General features: G+C 43.8%; 2 protein-coding genes across 3 annotated transcripts in view; both read right to left on the bottom strand.

Moving 5' to 3' along the window:
* Nucleotides 1-1,404: 1,404 nt before the first annotated feature.
* Nucleotides 1,405-9,974, bottom strand: LOC127657925 (frizzled-6-like). Its single transcript, XM_052146917.1, has 7 exons — nucleotides 9,582-9,974; nucleotides 7,263-7,479; nucleotides 5,290-5,486; nucleotides 4,046-5,060; nucleotides 3,822-3,970; nucleotides 3,027-3,344; nucleotides 1,405-2,284 (listed from the first exon to the last, which is right to left on the bottom strand). Exons 2-7 carry the CDS (start codon nucleotides 7,440-7,442, stop codon nucleotides 2,218-2,220), a joined length of 1,926 nt encoding a protein of 641 aa, XP_052002877.1. The 5' UTR covers nucleotides 7,443-7,479; nucleotides 9,582-9,974; the 3' UTR covers nucleotides 1,405-2,217.
* A 7,513-nt stretch (nucleotides 9,975-17,487) lies between these two features.
* The window catches only part of spag1b (sperm associated antigen 1b), a 12,246-nt gene continuing 10,912 nt past the window's right edge, over nucleotides 17,488-18,821 (bottom strand). For both annotated transcript variants that reach the window (XM_052146401.1, XM_052146402.1), the window contains exons 14-15: nucleotides 18,698-18,821; nucleotides 17,488-18,176 (exon numbers count right to left, since the gene is read on the bottom strand). The exon at nucleotides 18,698-18,821 is cut by the window's right edge and continues 212 nt beyond it. In XM_052146401.1, the coding sequence (XP_052002361.1) occupies nucleotides 18,048-18,176; nucleotides 18,698-18,821 (253 nt within the window). In that variant the 3' untranslated portion in view covers nucleotides 17,488-18,047. The remainder of the gene's footprint in view (nucleotides 18,177-18,697) is intronic.

Below are 18,821 nucleotides of genomic sequence, written 5' to 3'. Positions count from 1 at the left end.
ATTTACATTATGTATTCAAATTAATAGTACCCACTGTAAAATCATACTAGGGGTGGCCACAGGGTGGCCAGAGTTTATACAGTGGTGGTCCTGCTCCCTTCTTCCTCTTTGGAAATCTGATTGGCTCACAACTGTTCAGTCTCTTATTTGACCAATACACATCAACTCATAACCCAAAATGATGTTGGACACGTTTTTCCACATGTACCCCCCCACCCCAACCAAACTCTAATATAGGAAAGAAAACAACAATACATATGTTTATGTTTAATATTTCAAATTACAAAAAAAATAAAACAAAGCATTTTATCATAATTTCACCCTCAGTAAATATAGAAAATGACAAACATATTCCTCAGGGTTACACATACAAAGTCTTTCCCTTTAAAATCTGTTTTGTAACGAAACATTTGAGGAAAAAAACAGCACTAACATATAAAGGTACAAAACAAGTACACTCACCTAAAGGATTATGAGGAACACATACTAATACTGTGTTTGACCCCCTTTCGCCTTCAGAACTGCCTTAATTCTACGTTGCATTGATTCAACAAGGTGCTGAAAGCATTCTTTAGAAATGTTGGCCCATATTGATAGGATAGCATCTTGCAGTTGATGGAGATTTGTGGGATGCACATCCAGGACATGAAGCTCCCGTTCCACCACATCCCAAAGATGCTCTATTGGGTTGAGATCTGGTGACTGTGGGGGCCATTTTAGTACAGTGAACTCATTGTCATGTTCAAGAAACCAATTTGAAATGATTCGAGCTTTGTGACATGGTGCATTATCCTGCTGGAAGTAGCCATCAGAGGATGGGTACATGGTGGCCATAAAGGGATGGACATGGTCAGAAACAATGCTCAGGTAGGCCGTGGCATTTAAGCGATGCCCAATTGGCACTAAGGGGCCTAAAGTGTGCCAAGAAAACATCCCCACACCATTACACCACCACCACCAGCCTGCACAGTGGTAACAAGGCATGATGGATCCATGTTCTCATTCTGTTTACGCCAAATTCTGACTCTACCATCTGAATGTCTCAACAGAAATCGAGACTCATCAGACCAGGTAACATTTTTCCAGTCTTCAACTGTCCAATTTTGGTGAGCTCTTGCAAATTGTAGCCTCTTTTTCCTATTTGTAGTGGAGATGAGTGGTACCGGTGGGGTCTTCTGCTGTTGTAGCCCATCCGCCTCAAGGTTGTGCGTGTTGTGGCTTCACAAATGCTTTGCTGCATACCTCGGTTGTAACGAGTGGTTATTTCAGGCAAAGTTGCTCTTCTATCAGCTTGAATCAGTCGGCCCATTCTCCTCTGACCTCTAGCATCAACAAGGCATTTTCAGCCCACAGGACTGCCGCGATACTGGATGTTTTTCCTTTTCACACCATTCTTTGTAAACCCTAGAAATGGTTGTGCGTGAAAATCCCAGTAACTGAGCAGATTGTGAAATACTCAGACCGGCCCGTCTGGCACCAACAACCATGCCACGCTCAAAATGGCTTAAATCACCTTTCTTTCCCATTCTGACATTCAGTTTGGAGTTCAGGAGATTGTCTTGACCAGGACCACACCCCTAAATGCATTGAAGCAACTGCCATGTGATTGGTTGATTAGATAATTGCATTAATGAGAAATTGAACAGGTGTTCCTAATAATCCTTTAGGTGAGTGTATATTAGATTCTCATATTTATCTGTGAATGCATAAACACATGATTAAGAGAAAAATACATTTCAGAAGAAGTTTACAGTTTTTTTCTGAAGACACACTTTAATTTTAAATGCTTTAATCTTCATAATTGAATAAAGATTTGAAATAAGTTTCACTTCAGGCAGAGAAAGGGTTAGATACAGTTAATGTACATATTCGGTAGAAATCCCCCCAATTTTCCGTCTTCAATGAAATCTTTGGATTCATGTCAGAGTCAGTGTTTTGACTAGTCCAGTGACAAATTGCTACGAAATGTGCAATACAATAAACTGCCCAATTGATGTCCCCCTCATAACGTTTCCAGTTTAAATGAATTCAGGACACTTCATCTGCATGGCCACATATGACAATCCTACAAGTGACGTATTTTACAAGTACATTGCAGTGAAGCTTTCAGAGCTGAATATTCTGATAACTGGGAAACATTTACGGAGAATGACAGGAAGGCGGAGCCGGAACTCTGTCTACCTCACCTCGATTCAGAGGCCACGCCAACCTGAGATTTCACTGAGAGTTGGTGCAGTGGGCGGGGCTGTGTGTGGACTCCAGCACATCATCTTTTGGGGTCATCCTTCAACCAGCAACAAAACAAGAGCAGATGGCATTAAAACATGGTTGGACAAACACAAAACAGCCATTTACACATTTCACATGATTATTAACTGCTCTCATCACTTCAGGCTTTTTGAAAATAATAAACATAAAAGAACAATCATATGTAAATAAAAGGAATGTTCTTGATTAATACAAGATCTATGAACTGCATCTGTGGCATGCTGTCAATTACCACAGACAATAATGCTGTCTCGTCCCTCAGTTTGTAAAGCAAACAAAAAATCCCATTTACTGTGTAATACACTTAACATGGACGTCTATGGGGCACGTGATTCGGGGGGTTTTAAAAGCAGAAATGTGATGCCAATATTATGTCTTCAGTATAAAAATGTGTGCTATTTGATCTGTTAAGTGTCTAAATCATTCTTTTAAGATTATTTTGCAAGGTGGATGAGCTTTTGGTTACATGTTACTGATGGCGTTCTGGTGGGTGGAGTTAAAACAGTGCTTGACGAATGGTAACATCACGTGCAATTCTTGTGCCCTTGCAAGTATAATGTGAAAGTTTAATGTAACGGTGTGCGTTTTAACATTTATTCCAGGACATAACTCGTATTAACATGGAACATCTGTGTTACATTGATTATAATGGTCTGTTCTAATCCTCGATTCTGATTGGCTGGAATGCATACAGTTCAACCCATTGAATGTACAGGTAGTTCCAGTGAATAATTCAATTCATTTGCACAAATGCGCACCTGCGGAGGCTTTCTGCACGGCTGCTGATGCGACTGGAACTGCCCGCTTTACTGCGTCTCTCTGCCGGCGGCGGCGTGTCTCTCTGCATCTCGGAAACAGACTGGCTTGGAATGTTGTGGTTGCTGACTGCCGTGGAGACCGGACTGTTGTCATGGTTACTAGTGACAGGGGTTTGAATGCCTGTGCTGGTGCCCATGGACTTTGAAATGACCTTGAGTTTATGAGAAGAGGGTTTGTAATGCTTGGACACACGACTGTTGTGTTTGAGGAAGAACTCGCAGGATTCCTGCAGAACACGTCGACTCTCGCTGATGGGACTGAAGAACACAACAACACACTTTACACACATTCATTGTGTCTAAACACACAGATCTATTAAATGTTCTTCCTCAGTTTTTTAATTATAGAGCAATAGCCTTAAATGTTTAAATTGTCATTTATATTTTAAAAATGTATTTGTTAGTTTATTATAGTTGATGGTGTTAGGTCTCATGATAAAGAAAACAGCAGGGAGTTTGTTGTCCAACTCCAGGCTCACAAATTATTAAAATACAGAATCACACCCACGTAAAAGATGGGTGTGATTGTTCAGAGGGTTTCATGACCCTTCACTCGGATCAGGAAGCAGATAACATGACAGTCTATTCTAATGCAGATAATATACTCTCTTCGATGGCACATGTCCAAAGCAATAATCAATTTTGCACCAATTCGACACAGCATTATAATAGAAGATTTTTATATAATATAATTCTATATATAAAAACTGAAACTATATAAGAAAGTGGTCTCACTCTTTTTTGCGAGTTCTGTTGAAGAAGGAGGCCCATTCGGAGCAGGTTTTCTTGCTACTGACCCAAAACACAGCAGATATTCCCACAACCAGCGTCATCAGATATTTCATCAGAAACAGAGCGAGCTCAGGCCGGTCCACATCAACACTCTACAAAACAAACAATACATAACATCAGCAGATGATGGGCACCAGCGAGATACGGCACTGGGTTTGGTGTCTTACGCTGTAGTAGCAGGGGATGCTGTATTCCTGACAACGATCGTTGATCCACGTTTGCTCCCAGGCGCTGCGGTGGGATTGTTCATACAGGTAGCATCCGAGCAGCGCCAGCAGAGGAAGCAGGTACAGGCCGCTGAAGACTCCGATACGGATCATGAACTTCTTTAGCTTCTCCTGGTTCTGTTCATCATGTTGTATAACCTGCCGTACACGATTCAGAGACACGATTCCGGCGAGCAGCAGAGAGAGGCCGGACAACACGCCCGCTGCCAGTGGAGCCACAACAAACCAACGCAACGCCGTGAGGTCGTACAAGCCGATGAAACACACGCCGCTGATGCTGTCTCCTTCCACCTTATTCAGCGTCAGCAGCACGACGGTGAGGGCGCCCGGGAGACCCCAAGCAACTGCGTGAAACCAGACGGCCTTCTTCTCGATCGCTTCACAGCTCCACTTGAGTCCTGCGGCCAGAAACCATGTGATGGTCAAAATGACCCACCAAACCATTCCAGCAGTGGAAAAGAAATACAGCAACATGAAGAGCAGCGAGCAGCTGCGGCTCTGAGCGCCCAACACGACCGTCGACACATGCCCCGGCAGATTCGGCTTGTTGCACGCGGCCTCGTTACCCAACAGAAAACCGACGAAATAGATGAGAGAGACAAAACTGTAGCAGACCGCGTAGAAGATGATCGGCCTCTCAGGGTAGCGGAATCGTTTCACGTTGATGAGGAAGGTTAGAAATGTGAAGAGAGTCGCACACAAACACACGATGGAGCTCACGCCAATGAAAGTCTTCGTCAAGTGAACTTCCTGCGGTTTAAGGTACATGTTGTCACAAGGTGGCGCACAGTCTTGAGCCCCGAGAAAAGAGCCGCCCTGACCAGTAAGAGTCTTCAGCTGAAGGGGGCACCAGAAGCCCAGATCCCGATTGGCTGACAGAGAGCCTCCGGATGGGGTCGTATCTTCCATGGATGAAACAGCAGAACCATCAGAAGAAAAGTGACATGATTTCAACCTGTGACACAAAACACACATCACAATCATTTACAGCTGTAAAAACAGTGTCTGTTGTCATTAGAAACAGGTTCTGTCACGTTCCTGTAAAGTCACGCAGTCAGTGAGGTTGTACCACAGCACAGAGACCGCACTAATCAATGCTAACATTTGTTGTTGACCATTTTCATTATTGATTAGTTTTCTAATTCACCATATAAACATTTTCATAACACCTGTGTTGGACTGACCTGTCACACTGCAGCTCCGGCGGCCAGCTGATTCCAAACGTGCGCATGTCCCTGCTGCAGTCAGACACGACACGCTCGCACAGCTCTCGGCACGGACGCAGGACATGCGTGTGTTCGGTGCACTCGGGAACAAATGCTTGGCACAGGAAGAGATGTACTTCAGGTGAACAGCGGAGGTTTGCCAATGGCATGAAGTGCTACACAGACAAAAAGAAAATAGGAGAAACTAAATGCAACTCCTTCTCAGCGGGATTCATCCGACGGGATTTTAGCATGTCTGATGGTTTGATCTTACTGTGCACATGAACATGACCATAACTTTAATAAAATACTAGCGATGTACTGATATTTTCCATGAAAATATCCTATGAATAATAATTTAAAATGGAGACGGAACCTTTAACATCTGATAACAGAATATTTGAACAGAAAGACCAAACCCAGGGACATGGGTGTGTGTATGTATGTATGTGTGTGTGTGTATATTTGTGAGTGTGTGTGTGAGTGTATTTATGTGTGAGTGTATGTATGTGTGTGTGTATAGGTGTGTGTGTGAGTGTATGCATGTGTGTGTGTATGAGTGAGTGTGTGTGTGTGTGTGTGTGTGTGTGTGTGTGTGTATACGTGGCGATGACTGCAAAAGGTTTTTCTCCCCCTAGTTTCCTTCCTTCCTCTCTAGTGTTTAAAACAAAGGCTTGAACAATAGAGCCGAAAGCTTTTCTCCTGTGTGTTACATGAGGAACATTATTTGATACGGCTATGAAAGAAGTCATACAGACCCTCAGAGCTTCCATGAAACTAATCCCTATGACACAACCGTAGGAATGTGCTCCATACCGCACAAAAATACTGTGTTTACTGAGTAAAGACTGAACCGATGTGTATTTATTGACTAGCAGAACAGAAATCCTACAGAACTGACACTCTTTAGAAGAAGTGAATCACTGTATAGAACAAAACAAAACAAAAGCCCCTTTTCCACCATCGGGCCGAACGGTTCTGAGTGCGGAACAGCAGTATTTCCACGGGGATCTCAGATCCAATTCTTGGCAAGGTTAATTAACCGTACTTTAACAGTTCTCATCTGTGCTGCAGAATGATTTTAGTATGTGGCGACTCACGATTGCCAATTTGCCAACGCCAAGGAAACTTTTAGTTGTTTATAGCTTGCCAAGCTCGTTAATATTTGACTGAAGTTAGTTTATTATATCTTTATGATTTTATGATGATGGTGGTTTTAGTATTGTAACCTACATGTATTTTAATCTAGAAAACATTCTCAAATACTTTATTCATGTAATACTTATAAAATATTTGTCAATAAATACCGTTTTTAGCTAGTCTGGAATCTTCTACCTTTCTGTGTGTTTGTGTCCGGTGGCAAACACAAATACACATCTCCCCGTTTCCACTTTCCTTTTTGTGACATGGGACATGTCTTTCTGTGTATTAGCAGAGTACAAACCAGGGGAAAAAAGCATTCCTAAAAACTGGAACATGGGACCATTCTCCATACAATAGACGGATCCGTTACGTAATTCTCCTGATTTCATCATGTAAGTGGGAAAAGAAACCGTAACCGTGCCAACTGGCCCGGATCAGCATGGAACAATATGGTTTTGCACCGAGAACTCTACGGCCCAATGTTGGAAAAGCAGCTAATCATGTAAAAACAAGTTTTTCATCCAATGATGCCACATTTCCTCTAAACTGATCTAGTTAAAACATCTGTGTAAGAACAACACTGTTGCTGGACAAAACAAGGAGATGAAAAGTGCGCCATAAATCCAGGCAAAGAACGGTCTGTAATTGTGCTCAAGTGGAAATGCAACCGGAACGTTCCTCACTGAGCTCAGAACCGTCGGCCCGATGGTGTAAACGAGGACGATGCATGTATTGTATGATTTCACCTGACGAGAGTCTTAAGTGTGAGCTGCAGTTTCAAACAGGGGATGATGTTCATGTCACTTTACCTTCATCTTCACGGCAGCGATGTCCTGGTCATAGTGCTCAAGCATGTTAGGGAAGAATGTGTTGTTGTAATGCATGTCATGACACCACTGCACACGCATCGGCTCACATGTGAACAAACTGTGAGTCATACATGAATTCACCATGAACAAACTGATGCTGAAGGACAGAAGAATCATCATGGCAGATCAATGAATCAGGAGGATCTCCAGAACTGAGCTGTAACAGACACATGTGCATTAACACATGCAGAATTAAGATCATACAACAGTCATGTAGCTTCAAAACAAGTCATATATGACTGCAATACAATTAACAGTAAGACAATCATTAAAAATTAAACTTTTAGTTTATAGAACACATTACATGACGAGCTTCAATAACATCGTTTCATTCTACTTTTCACGTTATTTCGTTATCGACAAAGTGAAAGTGCATAAAAATACTTTTGGGAAATTTGCCGTGTTCTGCCCGTTTCATCCAAACGGCCTTTTATGGATAAAAATGGCGTGCGTGATGATGTCATGCTTAAAACATTTTGTCAAATAAGTTCTGGTTTATCGAAACCGAAATCTGCCCTGAAGCCGTTTCCATTCAGAAATGTGTGTTTATCGCTAATTCATCTCCCAGATGTCCCTAATTTTGTTTGTTTGGGTAAAATGGAGATTATTGAGACAATTCATTGAAATTAGTCAGATTACTGTCATTTTAATTAACAAATAAAAGCAATCAGAAGAGGAGGAATTATAATCTAAAGGAACAGTTGCTCTTCTGATAGGACTGTAATATCGGTCCTGATGTTGCACTTGTCACAGGTTGCCATCGGTTACGACCCGAAAGCGGATCGTCATGACCCTGTTCAAGCTGAAACTTTCAGGATCATCATGGACGTGTTTATGATGTGTGACAGATATTAAAGAAACATTGATGCGTGTAATATCAGTGTTACATACATGATACATTCCTCATATTCAATATTTTAATCATCTGATCTAAAGCATCGCCATGACAACAGCATCATGTCCCGCAGATTTCTCCAGCAAATTTATCCTCCAACTGAACTTGATCATCATCTAAATTAATTTAATGTGATAATGTAATTTAGATTTTCTGAAGCAGTAAATGTGATCCGAGGTAAAGATGGTTAATTTTAAAATGTTCAAAAGCTGTTTTCTGAAAGTGAACTCAATAGTTTATAGTCTTGAGAAAAGTCTAGAACATTCTGAGAACGTCATTCAGACTTTATTCATCTACAGAACAGGTTAAAGATCATTTAAGTTTGAGGGGAAAAAAGGCATATATAGGTCTTTTTTAATGTAATGCGTTTGTCTTTTGGTATTTTATTTAATTTAATACAGGTAATTATGATGGCATTTTTTCAAAAGCTAAACAATAATTTAGTAGAATTGGGCTTTAAGGGTTCCAAAACAATCACACTCATGCTTTTCTCTTAGTGTTGTGTATTTATTTATTTTTTTAATTTAAAGCATATTTATGCATAGAAATTGTGTTTTTGGTATTGTAGACTGCCAAATATTGATTGAATAGTGTAGAAAAGCAGCTTTAATAAATAAACGGATGTCTACCGTGATTAAATTAATCATAAACAGTGGCCATTCATTTGTTCTCCTTGTACTTATCGTTGACCGGTGCATGATACGAGAGATTTGTGTTGCACTCCTGGAAGTGTCATGTTATGGTCGTAGAGATTTAGGGTTATAGGATTAGGGTTATAGAGATTTAGGGTTAATTGGCACTCCTGGAAGTGTCATGTTTGCAGATCGGATCTATATGCCATTCAGATCAATCCATAATTATGTACAATAAATCATTTTTTAAAGATGTATACTGTCGTCATGATTAACACAGGCTAATGATTGGTGTAAATGCTGTCATGTGACACTATATGTTTGCGTTAATGTCATTTTCTCGACAAAAAGTGTTTCCTTTGTCGTGCCATTAGAAGTATTGATATCGAGTTTGTGCGCTAGAGTTAAACGGACAATTATTATTTTGACACTTGTGAAATTTCAGCGATAATTTGCGTTTCCATCTTTATATTGATGCGTTAAAACTTTTCCCCCAAACAATCCTTGCATGGAAACGGTGTTAATGAGACATAATTAACGACTTTAGTTTGTTGATCGAGTTCAAATCAGTTTTATTTTGATCCTTGATTAAAACAGCGAGTTTGTATAGAACATTCACCAAGTTTTCCGTGTTTATAGCGTTGTTTTATCCCTATAATAACAATCATCAGCGGCCCTGAAGAAAATATTTCCGTTAAACAGAATCAAGAGGATTCATGAAACATGTCTCACCTCCGCAGACTGACGACATCAAACTTTCACTGTTCTTTAACATTGTACGTCTTACAGTAAGTACAACATCCTCTACACCATCCTCCCAGTGTGTGTTTATATTAAAACTCTTCAAATATTCGTAATTGTTCCCAAAGCTCCAAAAAAAACAGCCGTTTTCCAAGAGTTTTTGTAACTTCCGAAAAGAACTCGGTATTATGCGCATGCGCAGAAAACATGGCCAGTTTCACCTTTACAGATCTCGAGCTGTTCACTCACACACATAAACACTCTCTCTCTCGCACACTCACTCACTCACTCACACACACACACTCTCTCTCTCTCTCTCTCTCGCACACTCACTCACTCACTCACACACACACATAAACACTCACTCTCACACACACACTCTCTCTCTCGCACACACATAAACACACACACACACACTCTCTCTCTCTCGCACACACACTCACTCTCACACACACACATAAACACTCACTCTCACACACACACTGTCTCTCTCGCACACACATAAACACACACACACTCTCTCTCGCACACACACTCACTCTCACACACACACACATAAATACTCACTCTCACACACACACATAAACACTCACTCTCACACACACACACTCTCTCTCTCTCTCTCTCGCACACTCACTCACTCACTCACACACACACATAAACACTCACTCTCACACACACACTCTCTCTCTCGCACACACATAAACACACACACACACACTCTCTCTCTCTCGCACACACACTCACTCTCACACACACACATAAATACTCACTCTCACACACACACACACACACACACTCTCTCTCTCTCGCACACACACTCACTCTCACACACACACATAAATACTCACTCTCACACACACACATAAACACTCACTCTCACACACACACACACACTCTCTCTCTCGCACACACATAAACACACACACACTCTCTCTCTCTCGCACACACACTCTCTCTCGCACACACATAAACACACACTCACTCTCTCTCTCTCCCACACTCTCTCTCTCTCTCTCTCAATTTTCAATTTAAAAGTACTTTATTGGCATTATTGTGTTTACTTACAATATTGCCAAAGCATTAATACACAAAACAGATACTGACAAGACAAATAATAATAATAAAATAGTAACAAATAACAATAAAGATATAATTAAAATAAGGTGCCAGGTAATGAATCAAATCAAATAATAACAATATACAATATAAAATAAAATAAGCATTTAACAGGACATTATGAACATAAGAAAATAAAAGTACTGTGCCTGAAGTACATTAAGGCAGTAATTGCTTTCTGAATTTAGCTGCAACTGGTGCATGATGGTCCTCCCCCAGTAACACCAGCATCTGACCTGATCTCCCCCAGTAACACCAGCATCTGATCTGATCTCCCCCTGTAACACCAGCATCTGATCTGATCTCCTCCTGTAACACCAACATCTGATCTGATCTCCCCCAGTAACACCAGCATCTGATCTGATCTCCCCCAGTAACACCAGCATCTGATCTGATCTCCTCCAGTAACACCAGCATCTGATCTGATCTCCTCCTGTAACACCAACATCTGATCTGATCTCCCCCAGTAACACCAGCATCTGATCTGTTCTCCCCCAGTAACACCACCATCTGATCTGATCTCCCCCAGTAACACCAGCATCTGACCTGATCTCCCCCAGTAACACCAGCATCTGATCTGATCTCCTCCAGTAACGCCAGCATCTGATCTGATCTCCTCCTGTAACACCAGCATCTGATCTGATCTCCTCCTGTAACACCAGCATCTGACCTGATCTCCCCCAGTAACACCTGCAACTGATCTGATCTCCTCCAGTAACACCAGCATCTGATCTGATCTCCCCCAGTAACACCAGCATCTGATCTGATCTCCTCCTGTAACACCAGCATCTGACCTGATCTCCCCCAGTAACACCAGCATCTGATCTGATCTCCTCCAGTAACGCCAGCATCTGATCTGATCTCCTCCTGTAACACCAGCATCTGATCTGATCTCCTCCTGTAACACCAGCATCTGACCTGATCTCCCCCAGTAACACCTGCAACTGATCTGATCTCCTCCAGTAACACCAGCATCTGATCTGATCTCCCCCATTAACACCAGCATCTGATCTGATCTCCCCCATTAACACCAGCATCTGATCTGATCTCCCCCAGTAACACCAGCATCTGATCTGATCTCCTCCAGTAACACCAGCATCTGATCTCCCCCAGTAACACCAGCACCTGACCTGATCTCCCCCAGTAACACCAGCATCTGATCTGATCTCCCCCAGTAAAACCAGCATCTGACCTGATCTCCCCCATTAACACCAGCATCTGATCTGATCTCCCCCAGTAACACCAGCATCTGATCTGATCTCCTCCAGTAACACCAGCATCTGATCTGATCTCCCCCAGTAACACCAGCATCTGAGCTGATCTCACCCAGTAACACCAGCATCAGATCTGATCTCCCCCATTAACACCAGCATCTGATCTGATCTCCCCCAGTAACACCAGCATCTGATCTGATCTCCCCCAGTAACACAGCATCTGATCTGATCTCCCCCAGTAACACCAGCATCTGATCTGATCTCCTCCAGTAACACCAGCATCTGATCTGATCTCCTCCAGTAACACCAGCATCTGATCTGATCTCCTCCAGTAACACCAGCATCTGATCTGATCTCTCCCAGTAACACCAGCATCTGATCTGATCTCCCCCAGTAACACCAGCATCAGATCTGATCTCCCCCAGTAACACCTGCAACTGATCTGATCTCCCCCAGTAACACCAGCATCTGATCTGATCTCCTCCAGTAACACCAGCATCTGATCTCCCCCAGTAACACCAGCATCTGATCTGATCTCCCCCAGTAACACCAGCATCTGATCTGATCTCCTCCAGTAACACCAGCACCTGATCTGATCTCCCCCAGTAACACCAGCATCTGATCTGATCTCCCCAGTAACACCAGCATCTGATCTGATCTCCCCAGTAACACCAGCATCTGATCTGATCTCCTCCAGTAACACCAGCATCTGATCTGATCTCCCCAGTAACACCAGCATCTGATCTGATCTCCCCCAGTAACACCAGCATCTGATCTGATCTCCTCCAGTAACACCAGCATCTGATCTGATCTCCCCCAGTAACACCAGCACCTGATCTGATCTCCCCCAGTAACACCAGCATCTGATCTGATCTCCCCCAGTAACACCTGCATCTGATCTGATCTCCTCCAGTAACACCAGCATCTGATCTCCCCCAGTAACACCAGCACCTGACCTGATCTCCCCCAGTAACACCAGCATCTGATCTGATCTCCCCCAGTAAAACCAGCATCTGACCTGATCTCCCCCATTAACACCAGCATCTGATCTGATCTCCTCCAGTAACACCAGCATCTGATCTGATCTCCCCCAGTAACACCAGCATCTGAGCTGATCTCACCCAGTAACACCAGCATCAGATCTGATCTCCCCCATTAACACCAGCATCTGATCTGATCTCCCCCAGTAACACCAGCATCTGATCTGATCTCCCCCAGTAACACAGCATCTGATCTGATCTCCCCCAGTAACACCAGCATCTGATCTGATCTCCTCCAGTAACACCAGCATCTGATCTGATCTCTCTCAGTAACACCAGCATCTGATCTGATCTCCCTCAGTAACACCAGCATCTGATCTGATCTCCTCCAGTAACACCAGCATCTGATCTGATCTCCTCCAGTAACACCAGCATCTGATCTGATCTCTCCCAGTAACACCAGCATCTGATCTGATCTCCCCCAGTAACACCAGCATCAGATCTGATCTCCCCCAGTAACACCTGCAACTGACCTGATCTCCCCCAGTAACACCAGCATCTGATCTGATCTCCCCCATTAACACCAGCATCTGATCTGATCTCCTCCAGTAACACCAGCATCTGATCTCCCCCAGTAACACCAGCATCTGATCTGATCTCCCCCAGTAACACCAGCATCTGATCTGATCTCCTCCAGTAACACCAGCACCTGATCTGATCTCCCCAGTAACACCAGCATCTGATCTGATCTCCCCAGTAACACCAGCATCTGATCTGACCTCCCCAGTAACACCAGCATCTGATCTGATCTCCTCCAGTAACACCAGCATCTGATCTGATCTCCCCCAGTAACACCAGCATCTGATCTGATCTCCCCCAGTAACACCAGCACCTGATCTGATCTCCCCCAGTAACACCAGCATCTGATCTGATCTCCCCCAGTAACACCTGCATCTGATCTGATCTCCCCCAGTAACACCAGCATCAGATCTGATCTCCCCCAGTAACACCAGCATCTGATCTGATCTCCTCCAGTAACACCAGCATCTGATCTGATCTCCTCCAGTAACACCAGCATCTGAGCTGATCTCACCCAGTAACACCAGCATCAGATCTGATCTCCCCCATTAACACCAGCATCTGATCTGATCTCCCCCAGTAACACCTGCAACTGATCTGATCTCCTCCAGTAACACCAGCATCTGATCTGATCTCCCCCAGTAAAACTAGCATCTGACCTGATCTCCCCCAGAAACACCAGCATCTGATCTGATCTCCCCCAGTAACACCAGCATCTGATCTGTTCTCCCCCAGTAACACCAGCATCTGATCTGATCTCCTCCTGTAACACCAGCATCTGATCTGATCTCCTCCAGTAACACCAGCATCTGATCTGATCTCCACCATTAACACCAGCATCTGATCTGATCTCCCCCATTAACACCAGCATCTGATCTGATCTCCTCCAGTAACACCAGCATCTGATCTGATCTCCCCCAGTAACACCAGCATCTGATCTGATCTCCCCCAGTAACACCAGCATCTGGGCTGATCTCACCCAGTAACACCAGTATCAGATCTGATCTCCTCCATTAACACCAGCATCTGATCTGATCTCCCCCAGTAACACCAGCATCTGATCTGTTCTCCCCCAGTAACACCAGCATCTGATCTGATCTCCTCCTGTAACACCAGCATCTGATCTGATCTCCTCCAGTAACACCAGCATCTGATCTGATCTCCCCCAGTAACACCAGCATCTGATCTGATCTCCTCCAGTAACACCAGCATCTGATCTGATCTTCCCCAGTAACACCAGCATCAGTAACACCAGCATCTGATCTGATCTCCTCCAGTAACACCAGCATCTGATCTGATCTCCCCCAGTAACACCAGCATCTGATCTGATCTCCTCCAGTAACACCTGCAACTGACCTGATCTCCCCCAGTAACACCAGCATCTGATCTGATCTCCTCCAGTAACACCTGCATCTGATCTGATCTCCCCCAGTAACACCAGCATCAGATCTGATCTCCCCCAGTAACACCAGCATCTGATCTGATCTCCCCCAGTAACACCTGCAACTGATCTGATCTCCTCCAGTAACACCAGCATCTGATCTGATCTTCCCCAGTAACACCAGCATCTGATCTGATCTCCCCCAGTAAAACTAGCATCTGATCTGATCTCCCCCATTAACACCAGCATCTGATCTGATCTTCCCCAGTAACACCAGCATCTGATCTGATCTCCCCCAGTAACACCTGCAACTGATCTGATCTCCTCCAGTAACACCAGCATCTGATCTGATCTTCCCCAGTAACACCTGCAACTGATCTGATCTCCTCCAGTAACACCAGCATCTGATCTGATCTCCCCCAGTAAAACTAGCATCTGACCTGATCTCCCCCAGAAACACCAGCATCTGATCTGATCTCCCCCAGTAACACCAGCATCTGATCTGTTCTCCCCCAGTAACACCAGCATCTGATCTGATCTCCTCCTGTAACACCAGCATCTGATCTGATCTCCTCCAGTAACACCAGCATCTGATCTGATCTCCACCATTAACACCAGCATCTGATCTGATCTCCCCCATTAACACCAGCATCTGATCTGATCTCCTCCAGTAACACCAGCATCTGATCTGATCTCCCCCAGTAACACCAGCATCTGATCTGATCTCCCCCAGTAACACCAGCATCTGGGCTGATCTCACCCAGTAACACCAGCATCTGATCTGATCTCCTCCAGTAACACCAGCATCTGATCTGATCTCCCCCAGTAACACCAGCATCTGAGCTGATCTCACCCAGTAACACCAGCATCTGACCTGTTATTGTCAGACTGTCTGTCTGTATCTGCCCTTCTCTATAATTTGGTGCTTTTGACGATCTCCACAGAGGAGCCGTCGGTGTTCAGTGGAGACCGGTCACTCTGTGCTCTCCTAAAGTCAACAACCATCTCTTTTGTTTTGTCGACATTCAGGGACAGGTTGTTGGCTCTACACCAGTCCGTTAGCCGCTGCACCTCCTCTCTGTATGCTGACTCGTCCTTCTTGCTGATGAGACCCACCACGGTCGTGTCATCGGCGAACTTGATGATGTGATTCGAGCTGTGCATTGCTGCACAGTCGTGAGTCAGCAGAGTGAACAGCAGTGGACTGAGCACACAGCCCTGGGGGGCCCCAGTGCTCAGTGTGGTGGTGGTGGAGATGCTGTTCCCGATCCGGACTGACTGAGGTCTCTCAGTCAGGAAGTCCAGGATCCAGTTGCAGAGGGAGGTGTCCAGGCCCAGCAGGTTCAGCTTTCCAATCAGGTGCTGGGGAATGATTGTGTTGAATGCTGAGCTGAAATCTATGAACAGCATTCGAACGTATGAGTCCTTTTTGTGTAGGTGTGTGAGGCCCTCTGCTTCTGAAGTGGTTTTGTGCGTCTGACGAGCGGTCTGTATGCTGGAATTAATATAACAGAGATGTGGCCCTCTCGTTGCGAAGTCCACATACTGATGGAATTTAGGGAGCACTGTCTTGAGATTCGCATGGTTGAAATCTCTGGCGACAATAAACAGTCCGTCAGGGTGAGCATTCTGCAGTTCGCTCATAGCCCCATACAGTTCACAGAGAGCTTCCTTAGCATTAGCACTGGGGGTTATAATGACAGTGGTGAATTCCCGTGGTAGATAAAAAGGTCTAACAGTCACAAGCTCCACCAGTGATGAGCAGTAACTAGAGACTAGCATAGAGTTCTTTCACCATTCCGTGTTGATGTAAACACACAAGCCACCACCGCGAGTGTTACCGCAGAGAGCTGCATTTCTGTCGGCACGAAACGAGGCAAGCCCGTCTAGCTGAATGGCGGCGTCCGGAACTCTGTCGCTGAGCCACGTCTCCGTGAAAACAAAGACACAGCAGTCTCTAAACTCACGCTGCGTAGCCTGCTGGAGTCGGATATATTCCAGTTTATTGTCCAGGGAGCAAACATTTGAGAGCAGGATAGACGGGAGAGCCGGCCGGCTAGGGTTTGTTTTTAGCCTAGCATGGACCCTTGCCCTCTTGCCGCGCTTCCGCTTTCTCGCACACCGCTTACAACGTGCTCTCCCCCGGCCACCGGCATCAGGTGATGCCGAGGACTGGAGGCCTGGTCTCCGCAGCGAGCAGAGTACGCGTAGCGCCTCCTGCAGGTCATCATGCAGCTTGGCTTTTGCATGAGTCTTATATTTCAGTAGTGTCTGGCGATGGTAGACACGAACACCGGTTGCTACCGCGCCGCCATCTTGGATCAATTCTCCAATTGATCCAACGAATATGATTAAAACTAGAAAAGTGCGCAGAGCTCGCCGTTCACACGTCCGCTCCTCGCAGGGCGTCACATGACTCCCCGTATTGTTATGAACTTACATTAACACAGATTCATAAATGCTGTAAAATACATTTTGTTAATTGTTCATGGTGCCTAACGTATTAATAATGTTAATGAATGGGACCTTATTGTCAAGTGTTACAACACTTCTTTTAAATAACATACAGTGATGAACCAGATATGTGAATTGAGAATGAAAATTGAGTCAATTTTGATTTCATGTTTATTTTATTTAGATGCCCGCTGTAATGTGCCCGCTGATGTCCATGTTATTAAGCACAGAATGAATCCATCTCAACGATTATGCAGATATTACTTGCACTTATTGAATTCATTTACAACATTTGATTTCAGTTTTAGCAGATAACATCAAATACAGTAAATATGAATAATATCCAATTCCAGCAGATCCCTCACTGAAATAGAAGCTGTGTGTGTGTGTGAGAGTGTGTGTGTGAGTGTGTGTAAGAGTATGTGTGAGTGTGTGTAAGAGTATGTGTGAGAGTGTGTGTGTTAGAGTGTGTGTGTGTAAGAGTATGTGTGAGAGTGTGTGTGAGAGTGTGTGTTGTTGCGTAACATGTTTTGCACTTTTAATATCAAATACTAAAACTAGAGCTCCTGTATTTATATAAAGGTGTTCCTATACAGTTGTTTAAGCATAAATCATATTTAAAGTGAATGCAAATGTGTTTGTTTATAGCAGTAAATGTAAGATTATAAAGTGTCAGTACAGTCAGATGTTTCACAGATGTGTTGAGTTCATGCAGATGATGGAAGGAGCATCAGATGTATTTCTGGGACAGATTTCTGACATCATTTTGTGAAAAGGTTTCATTCTGCAGCGCACTCATGTGTTCAAAGAGCTGCGACAGCCGTCTGCGTTCCTCCCGGTCCAACAACATCAACACCATCTGCACACACACACGCACACACACGCACACACACGCACACACACGCACACACACACACACATCGGTCGTTTAATCAGAGATGAAAATCATGTTACTGTTTAAATCTCATGTTTCCTCCGATGGTCTTCATCTTATGTCCGTAAATTAGGATCAAAAAATGTCGTTCAAACTTTATATCTCACAATTGTGACTTTATTTCTTGTAATTAAGACTTTAGAATTGTGACAATAAAACCCTTTTTCTGTCACATTTTTATTTCTGTGTTGTAAAAAAACAAAAACAAAAATAATCTCCGTCTTATTACTGTTTTATATTAATTACAATAATTTTTACTGGACGCAGTCATGTTGTATTATTAAACGTTAAAAGAGCATAAACCCATAAGAATAAATACTCCCATGATGCAATTGTACTTGATAAATGTAACATACACAATATTGTTATTGTTATTATTATTTATTTCCTGTCTGTCAGAGATTCACACATTGTAAATAAACAGGAAATAGAATCAGTTTCCTCACCGAGAATCTGTGCGCCGTGTGCAGGTGTGTGAGGTGTTCATACACCAGCTGTGTGTGTGTGTGCAGCAGGTGTGTGTCCAGCGTCTGGATGATGAAGCTGAGGGTGTGTGCGTCCAGCTGCGTG

Source organism: Xyrauchen texanus, chromosome 17, assembly GCF_025860055.1.
Source record: "Xyrauchen texanus isolate HMW12.3.18 chromosome 17, RBS_HiC_50CHRs, whole genome shotgun sequence".
NCBI classification, from domain to species: domain Eukaryota; kingdom Metazoa; phylum Chordata; class Actinopteri; order Cypriniformes; family Catostomidae; genus Xyrauchen; species Xyrauchen texanus.
The sequence above is the reverse complement of the archived record's forward strand: the minus strand, read 5'-3'. Positions and strand labels throughout refer to the sequence as shown.